Source organism: Lepisosteus oculatus, chromosome 10 (assembly GCF_040954835.1).
Source record: "Lepisosteus oculatus isolate fLepOcu1 chromosome 10, fLepOcu1.hap2, whole genome shotgun sequence".
Taxonomy (NCBI): domain Eukaryota; kingdom Metazoa; phylum Chordata; class Actinopteri; order Semionotiformes; family Lepisosteidae; genus Lepisosteus; species Lepisosteus oculatus.
This window is the reverse complement of record NC_090705.1, coordinates 7,012,903-7,031,102: the sequence shown is the minus strand read 5'-3', so window position 1 is coordinate 7,031,102 and position 18,200 is coordinate 7,012,903. Positions and strand designations below refer to the sequence as shown.

General features: G+C 39.3%; 1 protein-coding gene across 9 annotated transcripts in view; it reads left to right on the top strand.

Moving 5' to 3' along the window:
- Positions 1-18,200, top strand: part of runx1t1 (RUNX1 partner transcriptional co-repressor 1) — a 67,946-nt gene that overhangs the window by 29,097 nt on the left and 20,649 nt on the right. For 8 of the 9 annotated variants that reach the window (XM_015358146.2, XM_069194802.1, XM_015358147.2 and 5 more), the window contains exons 2-5: positions 10,616-10,753; positions 11,905-12,146; positions 13,641-13,730; positions 16,623-16,804. In XM_015358146.2, the coding sequence (XP_015213632.1) occupies positions 10,616-10,753; positions 11,905-12,146; positions 13,641-13,730; positions 16,623-16,804 (652 nt within the window). The remainder of the gene's footprint in view (positions 1-10,615; positions 10,754-11,904; positions 12,147-13,640; positions 13,731-16,622; positions 16,805-18,200) is intronic. The other variant, XM_015358152.2, reaches the window with a different exon arrangement.

Below are 18,200 nucleotides of genomic sequence, written 5' to 3'. Positions count from 1 at the left end.
AAATAGCATTTCACTGATGTAAAACATGAACCTCTTTATTATCTGTTGAAAATTGATTTGGCATTTATAGCTGTGGTGTACTTGACTCCTTTTAACATTGGAGCTCATACAGTATGTGCGTGATTGTTGCAGGAGAGAGTAACAAAATTACCAGTGACATATAGCAGTTAATGTTTTAGATAGCAGACTGCAATTTGCAGTTTTAATGCTTGTGTCAAAGCTGAGGAAAGGACGTCTGTAATCGCAGATATGGTAAGCACCATGGGTATAAGAGGTGTTGGGGGTTGGGGGTGCCTCAAACGTGAATTAAATTACAAAGAACATGCTGATTTAATTGAAGTGTTTTCACTGGACAGTTTCCCAGCCTTCTTGGCTAGAATGTGACCATATCTCCACACAAACTGGGAGGCCTATTGATGTCAAGCTGTGTGTCCAGGCCCATCATCTGTTGTACAAGAGCCTTTCCTGCTGTAGTACGCCATCGCTAAAGTGCTGCTTATTACACCGAGACACACATGGTACTGCTGGGGAGCTTTGAAGGGGGAGGCACTGAAAGTACCATTATTATAAAAAAGATTTGTTGGTTTAGATAAGAGTCCAATGCTAAGAAAGTTGAGGTGTTCATGTCTTTAATGTGATGCTGGCCGCTTCTCTTTGTCGCTACCAGCGGTATGTTTGTAATTTTAAGAGATATATTGACTTAGTTTCTGGATCTCTTTAATTTAAGATCAATTCATTTCAATGGTGGCTCTTTTTTCCCCTTGATTGCATATCAAGCAGAAGAACAGGGGTTCTTTTTAGGTTTTCGGCTGCCGATTTAACCTAAAATCTAAAACTTTTCACTATTTTTATAGCCTATAATAATAGTGGTAGTGGTAACTCTTATTGTTCTAGAGCTGTGCAGAGTTTCTGCGGGACGGTCTTTTCTGGCCTTTCTGTGCTCTCAATGTCAGTGGGGGGTTATTTCAACAGCCGGTTCTGACTGATTCTGCAATAAATCTCTCTCTCGGCCGAAAGAGAAAGTGAGATGAGGGGGTCTGGGAAAAAAAAACCTCATATGGTAATTATATTTAGCTTTCAGTTTTGTTTAAAAGTCTATGCATTTTGAACTTGACTGTGGAAGAACATTCTTAAATGCAGGCTGTACTGATTTTTTTGTGTGTGTTGCGTAAGTGGCTGGCAACTCATTAGATTTCTGCTTTTCTAGAATTCAAACTTCTGAAGAAAAAAAAATATATATACAGGAGAAAAGAGCACGGTCTCTTTAAATATTAAGCTGCACAGGTTGTTAGCTGCTGCATCTGGTAACCCTTGAGTGAGCACAGTCTGCCGCAGTCCCACTGCCCTCACCTTATTTGATAGGATGGAATGAAATGACTCTTTGCACCACCTGGCGCATATGAGGCAGCCCTGGAGGAGCTGTGCTCGGGGAGCAGGGAGGGAACCGACTGCTCAGAAATGTGGAAGTCCGAAGGGACGGCAGTGAGGATTGTGTGGAAAAAAAAAAACGTAGAGGGTACATTAATACATCTTCCTGACAAGCTGGGGTTTGATGGGACATGTACGGCCTACTGTTCCATCTGGTGCTTATGATTGCATGGCGTATTAGAGTGCCGCAAGTTCATAACGCATTCAGGGTGAGAAACGTCACTTGCATACCAATTGAGCCGCCCCATCTCTCTGAACTGCTTCAGAATTTTAATCATCTGCTCTCCGGCTCGCTCTCTCTCTCCCTCCCTCCCAGTCTCCTCCCCTTTGTTGTGCTCATACTTGCCTGTCTTGACTATTTTTAATCTGTCATGATTTGATATTTTGGTTCTTTTTTTTTTCTCGCGATAAAGAAGACTTTCTGGTCAGGAATATGACTTGGAGGTCAACGGATTTCTTGGTCCGGTTTTGCCAGGCTTTTGTTTCGTATTGATTACAGTAGTTCTGAAGAGCAGAACTACTGTCAAAATAAATGACTCCTCTCTTCTCTCCTGCTTTATTGATTGATTGAAACACGTCTGAATTGGATCCCGTCGATGCAAATACTGACTTGGACACAAATGTTTATGTCCTGTACATGGCTTTGTCTGCATATTGTGTTTGTTGTGTTGATTTAGAATTGCATTCAAAAATAGTTTTGGGTCTTAACAGGCTTGAACACATTTTGAAGTCTATGGTAATGTTAAGGAAGCATTTTGCTTAAATTGATTTTTTGTGAAGAACACAACCTTGTCCATCTAAGAAGAAATATTATTTTTGGGGTTTTTTGTATTAAAGGCCTCCTGGTATTGTATCACAAATACTTTAGTCTGTTATAAGCTTAAGGAATTAAGCTGTATTGTAAGAAGTAGAGTTACAGTGTTAAGTTTGTTTTGCCTGTCCTAAATTTTTGGTAATACGGTGATCTTGAAGGATATTGAGGAACACATTTGGCTCAATTCAGAACTTTGTGTTTTAAATACTGTGTATAATAATGAAAGTTCTTGGTTTTACAATTACCACTAACTGTTTTAAAACGTGAAGAGTAAGTTTAAAAACTTTTGACACTTTGGTCTTGGTTCCTCTTCTTCTTGGATGCGTTGCATTCAGTAACCGCAAAAGTATTGAGGCAACAAAGACAAATCTATTAATCTTGCTTCATAGTTAAGCAATTTGTATTTGTAATTATTCATATGAATGCTAAGTGCAATATAAGGTTTTATTTTTTGGTAATTCCTTGCCTACACCTGATCACAAAACAAAAACATACTTTGTGTGTTAAACCAAGACTTCATTGGATTGTATTGAAATTAAGTAAATTGTAAAATTGAGTGTAAAAGTCTGTGTTTGGTTGCATTTTCCTTTGAGGCAATAACTGCATGAACTCAGCTGCTGACCCACTGAGGTAAATCCATTGGACTTGCCAAACCCTTATAATTATTTGAGATGTTTTGCTAAAACTTTGAATTCTTGCCTATTCTTTGTGTGCTCTAGCCTCAGTTTCTTCTTTGCCATGTGAATGCATGCTCATTTGGACTGACATCTAGGCCTTGACTTGGCCTCTAAGATTTTCCACTTTTTTTCCCCCTGTGAACTCCTTGGTGGAATTAGCTGGATGTTTAGTGTCATTGTAATGCTCCATGGTAAAGCACTGCCCAATAAATATGAAAGAATATGGAAGCAGACAGAATGTTTCTGTAAACTTCAGAATCCATTCCCCTGCTGCTATCATTGGTTACATTCTTAGTAAAGAAGGATCAGTTCCAGAGGGTGGCCATGACATTACCTTCACCAGGATTTACAGATGAGGTAGTATTCTCTGGGACATCTGCAGTGACTCTTTTTTTCCCACAGTGTAACATTTCTATCACTACGATGAAGGTTCATCTTGGTCTCATTTGTCCATAAAAATATGGTTCCAAAGCTCTTCCTGGTTCATATTTTTTACTTCTGAGCAAGTTCTAAAATACATTGAAGGCAGTGGTGCCCAAATAGTTCTCCGGATTTAAATTAAAATGACCATGGAGTTTACATGCTAAAAGAAAAACTAGAGTCCAAACAGCCAGCAGCCATATCACCCTGCAAGTCACAACTGGCAGTCCTCTGAAGCTAAGCACGTGTGAGCCTGGCCAGTACCTGGATGGAGACCTCCTGGGAAAAATTAAGGTTGCTGCTGGAAGAGGTGTTAGTGGGGCCTGCGGGGAGTGCTCACCCTGTTGTCTATGTTGGTCCTAATGCCCCAGTATAGTGATGTAAAACTGAGGTCCTGACTCTCTGTGGTCATTAAAAATCCCAGGACATTTCTCAAAGAGTAGGGGTGTAACCCTGGCGTCCTGGCCAAATTTCCAATTGGCCCTTCCCAATCATGGCCTCCTAATAATCCCCATCTATGAACTGGCTTCATCACTCTGCTCTCCTCCCCACTGATAGCTGATGTGTGGTGAGTATTCTGGCGCACCATGGCTGCTGTCACATCATCCAGGTGGGGCTGCACATTGGTGATGGTGGAGGGGATCCCCATTACCTGTAAAGTGCTTTGAGTGGAGTGTCTTAAAAGCACTATATACAGTAAGTGTAAGCAATTATTATTCTTAAAACAAGATGGACAAGAACTCAAAGTAGCTGCAGCAAAGCATCTAGAATAATTACACAGTTTGTGGTGACCTCAGTGGCTGACAGATTCATGGAGTTTTTACCTCAAAGAGATGAGATAACTGAGATATGGAAATGGTGACTGTTACAGCATTACTCCAGTAGTTATGGATACTTGACATTACTAAGTTGACAACAAAGTATGAATTTGTTCAAGATTATCAAATGGTTTTGCAATTTACTAAAAAATAAAATGTGTATTGTATTCTACTTAAGATTCATACATATGAGAACAAAGGCTAATTGCCTGACTATAAAGCAAAGAGAAGTCTTTACTTTGCTGTCTCAATACTTTTGGAGGTCTTTGTATCTATACAGAGCCAGGATGCAGTATTCTTTTTTGTTCTGTTATGGTTGTCTCAATCTACTCATGCTTTATCTGAAAGGCATTTATTGCTAGTAAGGATTGCAGTGACCTACAGCCGGTCCCAGAAGCAAGAAGTGCAGGGAAAGAGTGCTACTGGGTGGGTCACCAGTCCACCAGAGATTTGTTTTTGGAGTTTCCACTTCTGTAAAAAAAAAAACTTTCATAGAAAAAGAGCTTGGCTGATATAATTAGATAATGCAGGTATAAAATATGAATAAAATCTCACGCTTTCTGCAATTGTTGTGTGAATGTTAACTAGATTAAGTTTTCAATCAGACAATCAGTTTTCACGTTTTCAAGCCCACTCTGGTATTCAGATCTGACCATTGCTCCACACAGTGTGAACCTAATACTGAGCATATCTGTGTACTGCTGAGAGTTCCAAGCTATTTTTGGAATTGGTTATGTACAGTACATGTTTGTGTCTGTACATATGTTGTTTATGGCTATTTTAAATAATTGCAATGTGCAATAGATGTGGATCCCATTCTACACAATTAAAATGTAAAATTGTAAACTGTGAGTTGTAGACCATAACAAAAGGCTTTTCCAGTTTTTGCTTTTCATTGTGGTTGTGTAGACATGTTCATGCAAAAACAAAAAACAATTTTTAGTTCATTTCATTCACATTCACAAAAGCAATCAATATGATTTTCTAAGAGTCACATTCATAGAAGGAAGAATTAATGAGAGAATAAAAAAATAAAAGGCAATCTACCCTTACATAATTTTGGTTTTTCATGTGTATCTACTGTATAAATAAATTATTCTATCCTCTTTGAGAAGGCATGTTGCCCATTATAGTGATATTTATGTTTTCCAGAAACCTCCTAATGAAAGAATACACACATTAGTGTGAAGTGTTGGCTTTATACCAAACGCTCTGACACTATACAAATTTGGCTGAGATCTTGCTGAATTTAATTTAATTTACTTACTTATTCCTTCAATCCAGTGCTAAAGTTAAATGACATCTAGACTTTCCAGTGCATAGTTTTGAATCATGGAATCTCAAATCTCCCAACTAATTACAAAGCTAATTACTATAAAACAGCAGGAGTCGAGGGACTGGAGCTGAAGTGCAGACATTTGCTCAACTGCTTCGAAAAGCTCAAGAAAGATTCCTCTCCTCACTCTAACAGGCAGTGCAAGAGCCAAGATTTTAGTGTAAATAAGGTTAAATTGGTATGAGAAGAATATATACACAGGCAGTTCAGAGTTACATCGATCACAAGGAAGGCGTTCATGGCCGCAGTTCTTTGTTTAATTCGGGGGAAAAAACACGTCTCGATCTCTCAGCATTAAAGTTCTGATGTTTATTCATTCGCAACTGCACAGCCCATGCTTAGGTAACTTAAATTAACTAGTGTGATGTTACTGCACAGGAATGTGTTGGAGGTTGTGTAGGCAAATCCAAAGCCTTATGTGCACAATGAGTCGTGAGCCGTTTCATTACCTTGTGCTTATTTTTTTAGATTGTACCATCCAATGGAGCATCCCAGACATTAGGTTGGTATAGCCTTGTGGTAGTTACAGTCTTTCCTCCTGTTAAAATTATTTAATCTATCAGTGTGTCGTCCAAGAATATCACCATGGAAAGGTAGCAAACCCATAAAAGTAATCTGAAAATAAATGTTAATAGTTACCTCAAGACGGGCATTACAAGAACTGGGACTACGAGATCAATACATAAAACTTACTTTAATCCTATAACAAGCTGATCTGTAATGTTGCTCTTAAGTAATGAAAAACATTAGCAGCATGTGAAGTTAAAGTCTTTAGTGCACTGAATGGCCTCTGTTAATGGCTGTCTAAATTGCCTATGCAGTGGTTCTAAATGTATTTAAAAAATTCTCTGCATGCGTAATTGAAAGCACTTTGCAATTCTACACTAAATCACTTACTATTTCAATATCTGTCTTAATGTTGCCAATTAAATATTTATTTATTCTACATTTGGTTCTAGACTGCATTTAAATCCAGTATGCTTTCTTCAGACAGTGTCCTTTCCCAAAGGTGAAGTACATGTACTGTAGCTTGAAAAAAGGCAAAGAAATTAACCTAGTGTCTGAAACCACTTGTAATGTGTATATATATATACCTGTATTTTCTTATTTTAGGCACTTTAAAAATATAATTTAATGTACTAAATCAAAGTGCTATTAAATACATGGTTTGTAAGATAGTTAAATGTCATCTCAAAGAAACTTACTGTTAGTGTTTCAGGCATCATATTGCTAGCAGTTTATATCTTGCTGCTTAATTTAGAAAAATCAGGCTTCCACACTGATTTGAGATTGTTCTTTGTCATTTATGTTGATTACGCAGAATCTTCAGGTAGCAGAATAGAGGCCCAAATTGTATAGTTTTATTTTTTTCTGATGGTGGCTTTGATGAAGATGAAGTAAACAAAAGAATTTTGGAGGCGTTTGCTGGTTGAAAGCTTTATTGCATTACGCAAATACAAAATTAAACTACCAAAACTCAGCATACCTTCTTTACAGAAGTGATTGCATAAAATTTAGAAAGCAGGTTTGAGAATAAAAATAGACAAGTGTACTGAAGTAAATCTGTTACGTGGTACTTGAATATCCATGTTAGGATTGAGAGCTGTTGGAAATGTAAATGACTGTGTCTCAGGTAAATGGGGACGAATAAGTTTAATATCCATGTTTGAATGGGTTTTACAAAGCACAAAACATGGAAGTGACAACTGTATATCTAAGCCACATTTTCTGAATTTAGCTCAAATCCCATTTCCTGTGAGAGAGATTTTTTCAGTATGTGCGTGAATTAAGACTAAGTCATTGTTTCATCATCCATCTCCATCATGAAGCGGTTGTAGAAAGAGGCACTCAATGAGTTACAGATGGTCTAGTTTGTTGTCATTTTCAAAGGTTTCTGCGCTTAGGTTCCTTGTCCTGGTCTGACTTCAGACACGTGAACCAAACTCCTGACATGCCCAGCTGAAGAAACATATTTGCTCTGAGACTACTCAGCGCTTTGAAAACCAGGGAGTCCTATTGTACAGTATAAGGAGGATTTTGAGTGCTGGATCTGGCCCCGGGAAATTAAGTTTCTCCTCTGCCACTGTAGCCCGTACTGAAATCCTGTGGTGTGGGTGAGTGGTAGGGATTGTTTTGCTTTGCCGTCCTGGCGCCGCCTATCTTTTCCTTGAAAGCATAGGTATCTGTGGAAGCAGAACTAGGGCAAGGGAAGTGGCTTGATGTGCGCACAGCAGATTATGACTGCAGTATCTGTCAGCCCTCTCCCATGTGTTTTGGATCTGGTGCGTTGCCGTCCTTCTGTAACAGTTCAGCACAAGTGTTGGGGGAATGGGAACCAGATGGATGAGAAATTCCCAGTCGTTATCTCGCAGCTAGCACTGGCAGGCCTCTTTCCTGCCATACCGCCTCGGAGAGGCTTTCCTTTATTTGGGAAGGGTGTTGTGCTAGCTGTGTGGCACATCTAACAGACCGGTGAAGCGAAGTTTGGCCGCATATTATAAGTGGGGGAAACGCATATAGGGATGCGATTCAGAGAGAGGGTTTCGATTTCCTTTCATGTGTAGGAATTAAAAAGATAGTACCAAGAAATGCAGCATTAAACGGAAGCTGGAGAAAACAAAATGCATCTGGCTTGTTTTTCAAGTGCTCAAAAAGCATACTGCATACTCAAGGGTTTTTTCTTGCACAACAATACCAGGAGACTTGAGTTCTTGTCTTTCTAAACACAGCTGTCAAGTGGAGAGATTCTGATTCTCTGTGACGTCAATGTCTGGTCAGTACTCTAGTTCTCCAGTTAGTGTTCAGTTTACCATAACTGGTTACTGATCGGAAGTCTTTCCCGTTTTCATGGGATTCCAGAGTAGTAGTATATTTTTGAATATAAAAGCAAACTTATAGGTGAGGACAAATAGCATACAGTAGTTAGGCATGGAATGAGTGTTGTATTTATGCTTGTTAAATGATTTATTGTGCATTCATTCCTTTTTTGCATGTGTATCTATTGCTCAATTACCCCATTTAGCATGTGAATGCGTTACCATTGGCAGTTTGTGTGCCAGGGCTCCAATATGGCTGAAGTGACTGAAGAGCGATGGAGAGAAAAGTTTTTGTCTCGACTTTCGATCCACTGACCTTAAAAATTTGTGGTCTCTGGTTTTGTTACAATTACAGTAGCCAAACAAAGCATGAAAATCCTAGAGTAGAAAGAAGTTGTGGCTTCGTGTAAATTGACTCATTTGTGTTCGAAAATTCTTTTATATCGGCGTGGGTTGATGTCTTGATAATAGAAGAGCTCTCCGGCTTCAAGGTGTAACCTAATTAAGAAGTCGTCACGTGTAGTAATCGTACAGGGCGAGTGCTGGGGTTTGAGACAGATAAATTAATTTCAGCCCCAGTCTGCTGCATATCTCCTCTTAGCTGAACGGAATATGCATCTGTGTGTATCCAATCTTAGATTAATGGCAAGGAATTAATGCTATTACAGCATGCGGTAAGCTGTTTACATTTCATGCACATCAGATTGAGAGGGCAGAGCTACAAAACAAACTCACCACCCAGGGCTAATTACCATCCTCACTGGTGGGTACGTTTGTATGTCACTCGGTCAGGTCCTGGGTTGTGCTAAAAAGTGCAGCTCCTTTCATGTAAATGTAACCTTTTCTCAGACCCTCGCTGTAGAATCCCCCTTCAGCATTACTGCCTACACTTTCATCCCCACTTTGCTCCTGTGTCAGCATAATAATAATTGCTTGAACTGTATCCAGGAATCTTTAAAGTCGCCACTTTTGCTGGGTAGTCATAAGAGAGCAAAGTCGTAGGATTTTATTTAGTGCGGAGTGGATTGCCACATTAAATCAGGAATCATTTTTTTCCCCCTTAATTAAATGTGTGAGTAAATAAGCTTAATACTAGGACAATGAAATGCATTACGACAATGGAAATGCGAGGCAGCCACTGGCTCATAGCTGAATAATGTCTGCCCACTCACTTAGACGGTGCTGTAAATAAAATCATTGTCACAGCATACTTGTTTAGCACATTTTAAAAGCATCTACTTATTTAAGGAGCTTAAGTTATCAATTTCCGCTGTGCTTAAATATTTATGTTAACCATCATGAAGCTTACAATTTCCATTGTTCATTGAAAACCAGCACTGGACAGCTGTTCTTTCATAAGTCCTTCTTTACACCATTGGAGGTGTGGCAGAGATCTTCCAGAGAGAGACTCAGAGAACTGTTTATCAGACTGGATACGTCTGTCTGGAACATTTATGGCCCTTGGCTTGATTACAGTCAATTTGTGTTCCAGGTCAAAAAAAGAGTCTGTGTGTGGTGAAGGCCCACACTTCCATTCAGCAACAATACATTGCATAAAAGCAAAATGAAGAATTCTGAAAGCAGCGGTTACTTTTCAGGAAAATATTCCACTGGTTTATTCTGTGACCATGCTAAATTTACAGAGCATACTCTGCATGTACAACGTGATGGGTCTCATCTAAAATCTGATGGAACCACTCGTTTTTAATAAAAAAAATATCTCCAGCTGAAAAATAAGCTCCCCAAAGAATAAATGTGTTGTTTATATACAAAGTGCAATTCATGAAACACCACAGCTTAAACAAAAGACTCAGTTAGCCGCAGGTGTCGTTGTGTATCAAAGATGATACCAGTCGTTGTCAGCTAACATAACACGGGCCCTGGATCTCACTTGCACAACAGAGCATCAGGTTTGCAGTCACCCGGGGATTTACTGCAGCCTCTCTCACATTTTAGTTATTATTGTTCTGCTGAAATATCGAGGCATTTAAACGTGCCACTGTGATTTGGGGAAGTGGGGGTGGGGCTGTCATTACCAAAGGGAAGCATCTGCTTGCCACGCAGCAGAAACGTGGTGATCATCTTTGAGCTCGACTAATGAGGCAGTAACATCTGAGGCTCACCTTTCAGCAGCGCTTTGATTGTGGGGGGGGTGAAATTCGGAGATGTAATGCAGCTCAGGACACTTGTTATGTTTCTGCCTCAAGTGTTTTGTTTTGGAGCCTGGCGATGTATTTTGTTCTGCGAAGGGGATGGTCTGCTCTGCACAGGGCGCTCACCGCCGCGGCTTGTCTCCCTCGCTCCAGATCGCACTGAGAAGCACTCCACAATGCCAGACTCACCTGCTGATGTGAAGGCGCAGTCCAGGTTGACACCACCAACGATGCCACCTCCTCCCACCACGCAAGGAGTCCCAAGGACCAGCTCCTTCACCCCGACCACATGTAAATGTCAATCGCCGCTCTTCTATTCTTTTCTCCTCAGTGTTTTTTTTTTTGCTGTTTTCACATGAGTTCCCTCCACCTCATCGATTATCCGCAGTGAAAAAGGAACCTGCACATCCTTGTGTGCAAGCTCATCTAGTTGCTTATCAACGCATATGTTTTTTGTGCCCTTTATACCTTGTGATTGTAATGCACCTTATTTTCCTAATATGAATATACCGTGTCTGTTTTTTAATAAACCAGTCGGCTTTATTTGTTTTGTTTCTTTTCACTCTCAGCACTGAGCCAGTGTGCTGTAGGAAGCATGCTAATATAGGAGAGTGTGAACTTTAAACAGAAAAGAAATGGCACAAAAATAGCTGTGTTGGATGAGAACATAGGTACAGTTTTCAGTTTCAATTTTCAGTTCACAGGTGTTGAAAATCTTCCTCTTAAAACGATAGATAATTTTAACATTGTTTCACTGTAGTAAGCTTCCTTCCTCTACGGTATTTGTGGTGTGATAGGATAGGCAACAGGTTAGGGATCAACCACCAATTATAGACTCTGACTGCTTTACAAAGCAACTACTTTGATTTTCCTCTATTTAATTGTTAACAGATGGGGGCTGAGAATTTTTTTTGCTGCAGTGTTGTGAAAGTGTTCAGTGTTCAGCAGGAGCAAAATATGCAGCATGTTCTCATTAACAATTCAGATTTTGTGCTGCTTGCCTTAGACGTTTGAACGCTTCGTTTCAAGAGCTCATCAGCATCCTTGTCTTGAGTTTTGTGTAGAGAAATCCGTCATTGGTTAAAATATAGGCATGCAGCTCCTCGTTAATGGCGATGTTTCGGTTTGCGGTTTGCGAAGAAAAAGTCTTTCCACATTGGGGTAAAATTCCTTTTTTAAAAAAAAGCACAATCTTCAATACGGGAATGTTTTAGTGATTATTCAACATTCTGTCCCACTTAACCCAATGATGATGATGCCAAATTGGATATACAAACACCTTCCACTTTCCTGGAGTGGTATTTACTTAACGGAACTAAAAGGTGAAACAATAAACCTCTTAGTGCTTACACAACCAGTTGTACGTAAGGTGGAGTTCACCAGGTAAAGAGTTTTCCTTGTTTCTGTTGTGATAAGTTACTTTTTTGTTCTTTTTTATGCAGTAACAAATGGCACCAGCCATTCTCCCACAGCATTAAATGGAGCCCCCTCTCCGCCTAACGGCTTTAGTAACGGACCTTCCTCATCCTCCTCCTCTTCGCTAGCCAATCAGCAGTTGCCACCCGCCTGCGGAGCCCGGCAGCTCAGCAAGCTGAAGCGTTTCCTCACCACCCTGCAGCAGTTTGGCAACGACATCTCACCGGAGATCGGCGAGCGGGTGCGGACGCTCGTGCTAGGGCTTGTGGTAAGTCTGAGCCGCAGATATGGTACCTGGTAAGCATGTGCCCAGTCTTTAATAATCAAATGTCAGATTATGGCTGGGCTGTACTAATGCAAAATAGTTCAGAAATAGTTCCTGGAGAGCTATTGTGTCTGCAGGTTGTGTGGGTTTTCTAAAGCCTCTGAACCCGAATAATTGAGGAGCTGTTAAATTGGTCCATCTGAGACAAAAGTGAGCTGGTTTAGCTCATTAAGATCTGAGTTTGAATTAAAACGTGCTTAGACACTTGCTGTCCAAGAACAATACTGGACACCTCTGCCATAAAATGATCCTTAAGAGCTGTATTAATGTGATTTACATACAGTAGGTTGGGAGTTATAAGCTGATGCAGAGTAGCTTTAGTGATCATACATGATGCAGTATGTCCATTCTGGACATACTGTAGCTTATTTAGTACCTTAGGGGATACCAGGTGTTAAGACAGGTGTTAATGTGTCAAATCTGGATTAAATACAATCATGTTTATCAAATAAAATCATATTTAAGCAGCAAATGGAGCAAGGGTCTTAACCGAGAAGTGTTACACAGATGGAAAACGGATATCATCAGTTTAGCAGTTTAGCGGTGAAACCCACATGCATGATGACAAATAATCTGACTAAATAGTTTAGATATATTGGCTGTTTCTTGTGTTTGTTTTTCTCTGAGTACCTCCAAGTGTGGCTTTAGTTTGTCCTCCTGATTTCCTCTGTTGTCTGTCTAGTTTCCTCCACTCTCCTGAGTTCTCACTTTCCCTTCCTTTATTGAAAAGCATGACACACTTAATTAGCGCTTGGAATGCTAAGTAAAAGCTCAGGAGAATTTCTGGCTGTCAAAATAAGCTTCTGCAATCTGTGCAAACAGATGTAAGTGTAATGTAACAAAATTTAGACCTGGGAAAAAAGGAGTATGCTATGTTTTTTATAATTATTTTCAAATAGACTTACAATACTATCTGTATGTTTAAACAGATACACAGTCATGGTGCAGATGGAAAATGGTGTTTTAAAGATTAAATAGAGTGAAGGGAAAAGGCCGCTCAATGACATACCAGTTGGGATAAATATACTAACAAAATGACACGCTGTATACTCAAGAAGCATTACAGAAAACATTTCTTCACATTTCCCTCTGCGAATTTTCCATCTGTGACAGCTTGTGCATTTGGAAAAGATCATTTTTAAACAATATATACAGTATATACACATTACTTCACTGAAATATTTTAATCATATAAAATGATATGATTCAAATTCACTTCATTCACTTGGTGGCCTTTCTGAATGAATTTAAACAAGTTCAGAACCAAGAGAAATGAGCTACCAATGAGCTGTTCTGTTGTTTACCATGTGTTCCCTATTAAGGTTCTACATCCTCAATCATTCAATCTTCTACAGGATATGATTTTGCTTCCAATCAGTAATATCACCGCATAATGTTTTTCATATGTATTTATATGTGTATTTTTTTTTCCTATAGAACTCTACCTTAACCATTGAAGAATTTCACTCCAAACTGCAAGAAGCTACGAATTTCCCACTGCGACCTTTTGTCATCCCATTTCTGAAGGTATTGCACAACTCAGTGGTCTGGAAACTATTTAAACACTGCTGTAGATAAGTCACAGATGTGCATATTTCTTTTGATTTTTTTTAAGAGTGTTTAGAAGAAAGAAAGAAAGCTGAACTGTAGCGTCTTCCCTCTTAGCTCTTAAATGGATACAGGGATTCCAGTGGGCCAAGAGGCATTGAGTTTCTTGTCCTCTAGGATTTTGTTTTGCAGGCAGATTTTCTTCCCTGAGCTATATTTTGAATCTCCATAACCTTAAAGGCAAGCAAAGGCTTGTTACCTATAAATTTAGCTATGGGTTAAATTCCTTTTACCAAGTATACACTATGTACGACTCTATATATGTGTATATTATTATAGTTATAGTTTTAGTACCAAAACATTCATACTTTTTATTTAAAGTATGTTGTTCACTTATAGAGTTTTGAAAAGCAATAGTGTCATCCAAAATCCTATTTACCATGGAAAAAAAAGAAAATTGTTGTTTGGAGTTGTGTGGTAAATGCATTTTTGTACCTGTTTCACAACATAAGATATAAGATGAGCAGTAAATTTTCATATTTGAAACTGTAAGAATTGCATTCCATTTTGTACATGACGACATTTTACCACAGGACAAAAACTTCAATAGTGCTCATTTTGATTTTAAAATATTTGGTAACCGTTCCAGAAGTTTTAAGGAAGGTTGTTTGCTTAACATACAAGTCATTTGCAAACAGATACATTCTGTATGTCCTCAAAGCTTTTTGCTGGCATTGCTGGCACGTTATCACTCACAGAGGGAAGTTTTAAAAGATTTCATCATCAAATTAGTTTTCTAACTCCCGGGTCTTTCACTGTTGCGAAAATTGTTCCCATTAGGGTCAAGTTTTCAGCTCACAGAGGTGAAGAATCAGACAAGGACACTTGGAGATCCTTCTCTCACTGCTGAATGCCATATGGTTACCATATCATTTAGTTGGGATAGTTGGAATCAAAGATGTAACTTTTTTTCTAATTTTAGTGCTTTTCCTCAAAGGAGCCTTTAATGACAAATACCATATGGTTGTGGGAACATGGGCCTTAATAAGTGCATTCAAACGCAGCTGTAACAATATGCATTAAAGTCTTGTTTTCATTAGGCTAATGTAACCCACAGACCCACTCTTCTATTTTGCGTTTATGGAGAAACATTTACTGGAAGGATATTAGACACCATTCTAATTACCTAATCTGGCACCAAAATTAGAGTAAACAAAATTGCTTTGTATTGCCATATTTTTTGAATTTGAAAAGTCTGTTTGTAGAGTCAATTAAACAGATTTTACTGAAAGCTTCTCATTTTGTATTGTTAATACATGAAAGTCTGGCTGCAAGACATCCTCTAGGAAAAGGCACACACTTAAGAAGAGAACTACAGATTTGTGACAAAAAAATTATCTTGTTTGTATTGTTTTGCTTTTGTGAGCACTGTCATGGTGTTTTTTTTTTTTCCTTTCGTCTTGGACTGCTTGGAAGCCAGATTAGAATATCAGTAATGGCTGAATGTTATCTCCAGCTGCAGTTTGACATTTTTAAACTCCAGCATCTTTTCAAACTGCAGAAAGAAAAATCAGCTACACAAAATGCTGAAGGTGATGTTTTTTTTTTTATCACGGAAGAACATTCTGCACATCAACTAGTAAAGCCCAGTTTCTCGTTGCAAGGAGTATTTTTTTTTAAATAGTTTGACTCAACCGTGAATTGAGTAACAAAAGTGAAGTCTAACGAGACTGGATGTGATCATGTTGAGCTGTGCCAAAAACATCTGCCCACAAGATGCATACCGCCTGGTGACGTCCCACTAATTATCACTTCAGGAATGCTTTGCTCTGGGGTGGCTGTGTGGAATCTGTTTCCGACAATTTACATGCAATACAATCTATTTTTGAATAGATTATGAATGAAATTTAAAATGATTGGCAAATGTACTTTCGAAATTTGGGCAGAGGGGTAAATCTTTAACTTTTTGTTTTTAAGATTAACCTTTACACAGGGTAGTTGGGTTTTTTATTCCAGTTTTGCACAATTGATCATAGACCAAACATGTTTTTTTAGGGCTTCCAATTAAAGGTCCTGTGGTAAATGAGACACTAAGGTTTGCTGTACTGATCATCATTAACTATTAGTGACACATCAGAACTATTGGTGAATGAGTATTTTTCACTAACTGTTTTCATTCTATTTTTTTTTTTTTTTTTTTACTGTTTAAACTAGAAGGACATTTTTAACTCCGAAAGAAATGTTAGAGCCTCACACACATCATAATTAGCCAAGAAGTGCATCACAGATGCCTACAGCATGTCTGTAATTAAGGAAAATCCAAGTTCTTTAATTATAGTAATCTCTTAACATAGATCAGCCCCATTTTTAATTTCCAAGATGTTGTCTATAAGGACCTTTTCTAAAACTGCTGTACGGTCTACTGCTATGGGAATGCAATCGTTTCAACATCCCCATCACCAAGCATCAGGTTAAATTGATTGTAATAACTGTCTGAACTACTTAAAGCAAAACAAAATCATATTTTTACACACAGTAAAGATGCTATGTTGAATTCCTTTTCAACTTGTCAGTGTTCAGCTCATTTAAAGCATTTAGTGAAATGAACCATTTAAGTAAAACTGTTTTTCTTTTCAATTGGCTTCTATATTTATACCTGATTTTGAATAATAAAAGAAAGCCTAAGGATCATAAAAAATAAGACCCCAGATATCTCGAATATGTGCAGGAAAACACAAGAAGGAAAAACAGAAGAGTCGGAATCGGGCCGAGAGCAGGAGGGCCTTCCCCCGTGTTCTGTAAAAGGCGGGTGTTTTGGAGGGGGCGAGCCTGACCGCTTCCTCCTCTCCCCCCCTCTCTCCCCCTCGCCAGGCTAACCTGCCACTGCTCCAGCGCGAGCTCTTGCACTGTGCGCGGCTGGCCAAGCAGAACCCGGCCCAGTACCTCGCTCAGCACGAGCAGCTGCTCCTGGACACCAGCACCACCTCACCCATCGACTCCTCCGACCTGCTGCTGGACGTCAACGAGAACGGCAAGAGGAGGACCCCAGACAGGTGAGGCCTGGCCGCAGGCAACCTGTTGCCAACCGTGGCTCTTATTATCCTCCCATCCACCCATTTTCTTACCACTGTATCCCATCTGGGGTTGCAGGGTGGGGGGGACCCGGAGCCTGTCCCTGAAAGGCAGACTATTCCGTACCCTGGACAGAACCCCAGTCCATCACAGCACACACAGGGACAATACAGACACTCACACCGGGGCCATTTTTGCCAGAAGCCAGTTAACACGGTATGTCTTTGGACTGTTGGAATAAACCCACGTGACTAAGGCTACAACATGCAAGCTCCCCACACATAGCACTCCAGGAGCTGAACCCAGGGCCCCACTATGCCAGCGTGCCGCCTCTGTGACTTTCCGCCAGACTTGATTTTCATCATTAACATTTCTGTGATGAGAAAGGATACAAATGAGGAGAGACCATTTTGCCCATTTAGCCAGGTCGGTAGTTAGTAATTAATCCAAGGATCTCATTCAACTGTTTCTAGAGAAGAAGAAAATGGGATAGCAGGTTCAAAGGCATGGCTTAACCTTGAGCTTTACTATTCTCACTTCCACATAGTTTTCATGTGTGTTCCCTGGTTCATGTTTCGCTATTTGTTCTGAAAAAGTCCACTGGCCTGCCTTTGTCAAGGACTTTGAGATGTTTGAATACTTGGATCAGGTCCCCAAGGTGTCAATGTTTGTTAAAGGATTGCCATTTATTTCTTAACTTGAATACATTGTTGCATTTGATCATTAATGTGGGATACTTTTCGATCAGTACAGCCTGGTCAGTACAAATGGTGTTTGTTGGAAAAATTTAACTGCCCAGGAAAATCCAAGTTTATTAATTTAAAGTAGGAGGTTTGACCAGAATGTGTATAAGTATTTGTGTATGAAGATTTTTTTTTTAAGGAAGCATTGCTTTTATTAAAAGCGAATGTGTTTTTCATTTTATGTGTCTTCAATGCAATTATGCTTTAAATCAGCATCGTTTGAAAGTCTTTTTGTTATGTTTCAGAATTGCAAAGGTGCTCTGGTGGTGCTGACCATGTTATGAATTGCTTGTGATGTGCTCTCTACAGAGAAGCACCAGGTCCTCTAATGTTGTTCATGTTGAGCTGTGATGAAATCATTACTCATTTTGCATTACCAGTCATGTTTCACTTCTTCAGATGGGCTTGTAAAAGGCAGGTGAATCACTAGCAATCCCTGGTTCTTTTTGGATCTATTTATATAGTGGTTTAAAGCCAGAGTCAATAAAGTTCAGACCCAGAAGGCAGAAATTTAAATCAAGAAAAATTAGATTTTTTGATTTTTTGATCCTCTGGGAAGGCTGAGTTCTCAGATGAGCATCTGCAAAACCTTTTCTCTTAAAATTGTTTGAGCACATCTTCATTACAATCACTC